The following is a 7,500-nucleotide window of genomic DNA, read 5'->3' on the forward strand; positions in this document are numbered from 1 at the left end:
CTTGACCACATGATAGTTATATTAAGCCTTATAGCCGCTGGAAAATTTCCAGACCTCAAGGAGCTGATAACCTACTGTAGTAGTATAGGAAGGGCCAGATATCTACAGAACTCGTTTGTACTGTCAGATACTGATCTAAATAGGGGGCAGTGCTGACAACCACTTTGAGTACTTGTGTTACAATTAAGTTCATACCATATGGCAGTCTTTGTCCTGATTGGTCTTATCTTCAAGCCAAGCATCCCAGGAACTACTTGTTAGTCTCCACTTTTCAAGGTACAAATACAAGTCCATTATTTTCATATCTAATTACTGTCTACTCATGCAGTAAAGCATGGGGGCCTGTACCAAGTGGAAACCAAGGCATGGCGGAGTGCCCTGCCTTTTGTATGCTGGGGCAACCCTGGACTGTGTCCATGCGTCCCACATGCATCATAACATCACTGTGTGTCCACTCATTTGTCTCTTTGTCAGCTTTGTTTGTCTGTCTGTCTCTTGTTTGTCTGTTTGTTTGCTTTCTAACATGTCTGTCTATTTATTAACTAATATATTTTCTAATTATCTCTTTTATCAATGAATTTGTCAGTATGCTTGTGTATCACATTGTTGTCAACATATCCTTAGGAAGTGGCAGGAGACTTTCTTGAAATTAGACTAGATGGTGTTGATGTGGAGTGTCCTCCACCATTGCCAGTAAGGAGTCCACATTTGCAGTTGTCTGAAAGTAATCTGTCTGCAGTACCAGCTGAAGAGGTTTTGCTTCATGACCGTTGGGCTGATATCGAGCTCTGTGACTTACTTGTGAATTACTAGGTTGGTAAACTGGGAAGCCAAGGGACACAAGTGTCGACCACTAGTCTGGTGCCTGAGGTTGGTGCTTTGTGTGTTGTAATTTTGTTTTGTTTGTTTGTATGTTTGTATGTTTGTATGTATGTTTGTATGTATGTTTGTTTGCTTTTCTTTATGCTTGTGTGTCTGTCTGTCTGTCTGTCTGTCTGTCTGTCTGTTTGTTTCTTAGTTTAATTGTCTCTCTGTTTGTTTGTTTTTACAAACTGTTATTGCTTCAATACTCATTTTTATTTGTAACTTTTAAATTTTTATTTTTACATAAACTTTTCAATTTTAAATTTTTTTTATTTTTATACTTTTTAATTGTTTTATTTTTTACTATAATTTTTTAATTTTAATTTTTATTGTTATTTATTTTTTAATTTTAATTTAATTTTTTTATTATTTTTAATTTTAATTTTGTAATTTTATATTTTAGATTTTTTAAAATTTAAATTTTTTATTTTTCTTTTTATGTTTTATTTTCTATTTATTCTTTTAATTTGTAACTTTAATTTTTCTATTTTATAATTAATTTGTATTTTTACTTTTAATTTTAATTTTTGTATTTTTATTTTTTATTTGTAATTTTTTATTTGTAATTTTTATTTTTTTATATTTTTTAATTTTTTTTATTTGTAATTTTAATTTTTTAATTTTTTTAATTTTTATCTGTTGTTTTTTATTTTGTTTTATTTTTTTGTTTTTTTGTCTGTTTGCTTCATGAATATGAACAACTATTTCTGTTTAAATTTGTCTGCTGTTTGACATTCATGTAATCATCTTTCTCCTACAGCTGCCCAACACAAGATTTCAATCGAGAGCATTATCAGCATCACACATTCAAGGCCCTAACCACATGAACCGTCCACCTCTTCCCGTGAAGAGACGAACAGCACCAACAATTCCAATCATCGTCCATGATACGGAGAGTCCGCCTCCTCTGCCAAAACGATTGACTCCCATACGTTTGACCGTGAAGCCAAATATGCTGCCACGGCTTGATGTATCGAAGCCATCAGACATTGATGTAGCAGAGGACGTTGAAGATCCAGAATATATAGAAGTCATTGATAACGGACCCGTGAAATCAGGAGGAAATGTGTGTGTGTGTGTGTGTGTGTGTGTGTGTGTGTGTGTGTGTGTGTGTGTGTGTGTGTGTGTGTGTGTGTCCACATGTGTGTGTGTGTGTGTGTGTGTGTGTGTGTGTGTGTGTGTGTGTGTGTGTGTGTGTGTATCCGTGTGTGTGTGTGCGTGTGTGTGTGTGTATGCGTGTGTGTGCACACGTCTGTGCACGTATGTGTGTGTGCATGTATGTGTGTGTGTGTGTGTGTGTGTGTGTGTGTGTGTGTGTGTGTGTGTGTGTGTGTGTGTCCATGTGTGTGTGTGTGTGTGTGTGTGTGTGTGTGTGTGTGTGTGTGTCCGTATGTGTGAGTTGTTTTTGTTGTACGGTGATTGAGTGCTATTGGTTTGTAGGAACGGGAAGGTGACAAGTTGACTGTCGAAAGTGATGAATCGGATGTAGGATAATGTTTATTAATGTTGTTTGTCTGTTTATTGATTGATTTGTTGTCTTGCTTATTTGCATATTCATATTGTGCTTTTTCATGTTTTTGTGATGGTTTCTAGCGTCGGCACAGTCTTACATCACCCAGCGTTGACAAACAACTCTTTGATTGGGAAAATGCGAGCAATGAAATGCCAGAGTATTTGACACTAATAGGTGTGTCATCAGACAAACACACAGGGAATAAACAGTTGTCAGATGAGGTAACACACACACACACACACACACACACACACACACACACACACACACACACACACACACACACACACACACACACACACACACACACACACACACACACACACACACTGACACACGCACACACATACACAATACAATTAGCATTTACGTTAATTATAAAGGTTGATTATTTGTGTTGTCTGTTGTTTCGTTTGCAGAGTCGTGAAGGTGATGGTGGCAATTCACAACTGTATCCTCGAGCAAAGAAAATGTCACTGATGATTGAGACAACTGAAGAGAAGTGGGGACAGAGCAAACAGAGAAGTGGAAAGCCAGTGGTGACGTCAGGATGGAATCCAGCTGCTTTTGCAAAAGCAAAAGAGACACAAGAAGATCTTGAACAACAACTGTATGTACAGTCATGTGTATAGCAGTCCTAATTGTATTGTGAGATGCATCTTTCCTATACAATAGTCTAGTGTATTGTGAGATGCATCCCTCCAATACAATAGTCTAGTGTATTGTAAGATGCATCCCTCCAATAGTTTAATGTATATTAAATGTTGTGTTCATTTCATAAATATTGTTTGTGTGTAACAGCTGGTATCATGGAAATATATCACGTTCAGAAGCCGAGTCTCGTCTCCTGTCTTACTCACAAGACCAGTTCCTTATTAGGCAAAGCAAGACATCACAGGGTTACTCACTGTCCGCGAGGTGACATCTAGATCTCAATGTGTTTGTTATTAATATTAATATATTTTGTATAGTCATCATGGTGCTGTATTTCATTACTTGATTAACGTGGCGCCGAATTCAGGACGATTTGTGATTGTTGGTAACACTCGAACGTTTCCATCCCTTAGCGTTCTAATTGCATATCATCACAATCACTTCGTAGCAAAATCGATTGGTTTGCTTGTCAAACCATGTCCAAAACAGGTTGGTGGCAGGAATTTTGAGTTGTGTGTGTGTGTGTGTGTGTGTGTGTGTGTGTGTGTGTGTGTGTGTGTGTGTGTGTGTGTGTCATTGTGTGTGTGTGTGTGTGTCATTGTGTGTGTGTGTGTGTGTGTGTGTGTGTGTGTGTGTGTGTGTGTGGTCATTCTTGCATTTTGTTTATAGCGGTCGGCATCATTTTCTCATGCATCAGCAGTGTCATCACCTAATCTTCAAGAGGTTACAACACCTTTGCCTCGTATGTCACAAAAAGCTCTAAGTCAGCCCAGTGGCGTTCATTCAAATGGCTCTAAGCACTCTGGAAGTCGTCCCCAGTTGCAATTGTGTTTAACTGGACGGGAATCTTCCAGACTGACCAGTAGAGGTAGGGTACGTAGTGTGGACTGAAACAAAATGTCTACAACTGCCAGTCAGCTTGTTTGTCTGTAGAGCTTCGTGTAGGCAAAAGCCACAGGTGTGGTTGTGTGTATTGGATGAATAAAACATTTGTCTGTCTGTTTGTCAGTCTGTCTGTTTGTTTGTCTGTCTGTCTGTCTGTTTGTCTGTCTGTATGTCTGTCTGTATGTCTGTCTGTATGTCTGTCTGTCTGTCTGTCTACTTGTTTGTCATTATTTGTCTACTCTTGTCTATTTCATCGTATGTTCTGTTGATGTTCTATAATCTTGTGTTTCAGTGCAAGGCCCTATCATTCCTGCTGCACATGAGGCAGGTCCACTTCAGTCTCTCGAAGGCATGAGTTCATTAGATCGTCCAGATGTTCCACCGAGACGAATGAACTCACCAGTAGACACCGGAAACAACCAAGGTCTTCTTTGTGACTGTTTGTGACGTTTTAGTCACAATAGTTGACCAACTTTGCTGTCTAATTGTAGTAAGTGATCCAGCAGTTGCTGCAAAGATTCAGGAGCTCAGCTGTCTTATTAATTTGGAGGAAAAGATTGTTGAGGCGGTAGAGAGCACAGTAGACTTGCCGAATATTGATAAAAAGTCAAGGAAGAAGCAGCAGAAAACACTGGCAAGGTCAAACTCATATGAGATCCTCTTGAGTTGTGGTTGTGTATGTGCATGCACACATGTAGGCAGTATGATCAATTAAGTATTGAAGGGATGCATCTTTCAATACACTAGAGTATTGTATTGGAGGGATGCAGCTCATAATCCACTAGACTATTGTATTGGAGGGATGCATCTCACAATACACTAGACTATTGTATTGGAGGGATGCATCTCACAATACACTAGACTATTGTATTGAAGGGATGCATCTTTCAATACACTAGATTATTGTATTGGAGGGATGCATCTCACAATACATTAGACTATTGTATTGGAGGGATGCATCTCACAATACACCAGACTATTGTATTGAAGGGATGCATCTTTCAATACACTAGACTATTGTATTGGAGGGATGCATCTCACAATACATTAGGCTATTGTATTGGAAGGATGCATTTCACAATACATGTAGACTATTGTATTGGAGGGATGCATCCTACAATACACTAGACTATTGTATTGAAGGGATGCATCTTTCAATACACTAGATTATTGTATTGGAGGGATGCATCTCACAATACACTAGATTGTATTGGAGGGATGCATCTCACATTACATTAGACTAGAGAACCTCCCTCTGTATTGCCACCCTTTATGAGTTACTGACCATTCATGTCTAGGTCACAAACAAAGCTGTTAAAGCTCAATGCACAATTGAGAGAACTACACCAGAAGCACAGTGGATTCACATGAGCTATATATGTGGTACTGCACCTCTCTATCTCTTTCTATAGCATGCTATCGATGTCACAGACAATTTGATTAATATATTCATATAATTGATTAATTGTTTTGTATGGAGAGTTGTGCAAGTCGATTCATATCAGTTGCTCATTGCTTGTATGCACTCAAACTGCATTGATTTCCATGCGTTTGACAATTTGTTCGAAATCGAACACACACACACACACACACACACACACACACACACACACACACACATCAGTGTAATACACAGGGTTACTAACAAGTGTCACTTTAATTAATTAAATCAAAGAATTTATGGTAAATACATGTACGACAACTTAATGGAAAAATGTCATCTTAACTTCATCAAACTGTAGAACATCATTTGCTGCAGAACTGAACATATAATGTGAATTGTTGTTGGTCACAAACTGTTGCTGATTGACTGACTCAGATGTTGGATGTCACGTCTTGTTTGTTAGTACCATGTAGCAACGGTCACACACTCGGACCGGCTCGCTGTAGCCTTGAGTGAGCAGTGGGAAACGTTTTGTTGAGCATGTATCGCAGAAGAGACCGCCACACTTCCGACAGTGATGCTACATACACAACAGACATTGGAGGGTTGGTGTCCTGCTGCCACATGTCAGTATGTCTTATAGTTAGTATATTGGTTTGTCTGTCTGTCTGTCTGTCTGTCCGTCTGTCTGTCTGTCCCTCCCTCTATCCATCCGTCACTGTCTGTCTATTCATCTGTCTCTGTCTGTCTGTCCATCTGTCTGTCCATCTGTCTGTCTGTCTGTCCCTCCCTCTGTCCATCCGTCTCTGTCTGTCCATCCATCTGTCTGTCTGTCCGTCTGTCTGTCTGTCTGTCTGTCTGTCTGTCTGTCTCTCAATCTGACTATCAGTGTTTCAGTGTGTATTGTACAACAGCAGTGGTTCAACAATTACAACAAATTAGGTTAGTGTGTTGCCTACAGTAAGTAATCCATGTCAGTGAGTTTGTATTCTTACCCTTCGTCTCACTGTTGTGAATTTGAGCTTGCAAGCCATACAAAGTTTAGCTTCGTCGTCAGGAACCCAAGAACGCATAACCGTGACTGCAGTGTGCGATCCTCCACACGAAACCATCCGTACGTGTTTCTCAGACATTCCTTCAACTTCAGTTGGAATCAGTCTACAACACATAGTGATAGAACAGAACAACGTAGTGTGTTACAGATGTAATGAAAACGACCTGTTCTTGTTGTCTCCATGACCTAAGACTCCACCAACTCCACAACCCCAAGTGAAGATGCGACCATTTTCTGTACGTCACAGTAGATAGTGCATTGTATAGAGGGATGCATCTCACAATACACTAGACTATTGTATTGGAGGGATGCATCTCACAATACATTAGACTATTGTATTGGAGGGATGCATCTCACAATACACTAGACTATTGTATTGGAGGGATGCATCTCACAATACACTAGACTATTGTATTGGAGGGATGCATCTCACAATACATTAGACTATTGTATTGGAGGGATGCATCTCACAATACATTAGACTATTGTATTGGAGGGATGCATCTCACAATACACTAGACTACTGTATTGGAGGGATGCATCTCACAATACACTAGACTACTGTATACTCAATTGGAGGTTCATGCCTAACCTGTTAGTGCTATTGTTGAGTGAGATCCACAAGACACTTGTGTAATTTTTCCTGGAATGTTTACAGGACAAGGCCGTGAAAAGTCTGGCCGTTGACTAGTCATCCCTTGACCCAGTTGACCATCCTTATTCAATCCACAGCAATACACAATTCCATTCGCTAACACAACACAAATCGTCACACACACACACACACACACACACACACACACACACACACACACACACACCCATCAAACAAACAGTGAGATTTAAGGCAAGAATACAGACAAGCCAGCACACTGATTGTGATCAAATGAGCATGTTATTGCTATTGTTTTCCTCGACCCACAAAATTTCTCCAGCCAAACACTTTGGTAAATTCGTCTATTTTGCTGTGTCTAAATGCTCTACAATAAATAAACAAATACATTAATTAATTAATTAATAAACAACTAAATTAATTAATTAATTAATAATAAATAAATAAACAAATAAATAAATAAAGTAATTAATTAATTAATAATAAATAAATAAATAAAAACCATCACTGAGTGCAGCAGTAAGCAAGAACAA

The 7,500-nt window shown here is 38.8% G+C and overlaps 2 protein-coding genes across 2 annotated transcripts in view; one reads left to right on the forward strand and one right to left on the reverse strand.

Annotated features, from left to right (window-relative positions):
• Nucleotides 1-5,447, forward strand: part of LOC134194686 (uncharacterized) — an 18,192-nt gene extending 12,745 nt beyond the window's left edge. Inside the window, exons 30-41 of the mRNA XM_062663628.1 lie at nt 625-753; nt 814-870; nt 1,625-1,930; nt 2,305-2,349; nt 2,458-2,598; nt 2,797-2,987; nt 3,179-3,295; nt 3,349-3,520; nt 3,701-3,899; nt 4,209-4,340; nt 4,408-4,555; nt 5,215-5,447. Coding sequence (XP_062519612.1) covers nt 625-753; nt 814-870; nt 1,625-1,930; nt 2,305-2,349; nt 2,458-2,598; nt 2,797-2,987; nt 3,179-3,295; nt 3,349-3,520; nt 3,701-3,899; nt 4,209-4,340; nt 4,408-4,555; nt 5,215-5,287 — 1,710 coding nt within the window. The 3' untranslated portion in view covers nt 5,288-5,447. The remainder of the gene's footprint in view (nt 1-624; nt 754-813; nt 871-1,624; nt 1,931-2,304; nt 2,350-2,457; nt 2,599-2,796; nt 2,988-3,178; nt 3,296-3,348; nt 3,521-3,700; nt 3,900-4,208; nt 4,341-4,407; nt 4,556-5,214) is intronic.
• Nucleotides 5,448-5,554: 107 nt separating this feature from the next.
• LOC134194784 (uncharacterized) overlaps nt 5,555-7,500 on the reverse strand; it is a 7,851-nt gene continuing 5,905 nt past the window's right edge. Inside the window, exons 13-16 of the mRNA XM_062663753.1 lie at nt 6,947-7,105; nt 6,519-6,588; nt 6,296-6,458; nt 5,555-5,880 (exon numbers count right to left, since the gene is read on the reverse strand). Coding sequence (XP_062519737.1) covers nt 5,746-5,880; nt 6,296-6,458; nt 6,519-6,588; nt 6,947-7,105 — 527 coding nt within the window. The 3' untranslated portion in view covers nt 5,555-5,745. The remainder of the gene's footprint in view (nt 5,881-6,295; nt 6,459-6,518; nt 6,589-6,946; nt 7,106-7,500) is intronic.

This window comes from Corticium candelabrum, chromosome 19, assembly GCF_963422355.1.
Source record: "Corticium candelabrum chromosome 19, ooCorCand1.1, whole genome shotgun sequence".
Taxonomy (NCBI): domain Eukaryota; kingdom Metazoa; phylum Porifera; class Homoscleromorpha; order Homosclerophorida; family Plakinidae; genus Corticium; species Corticium candelabrum.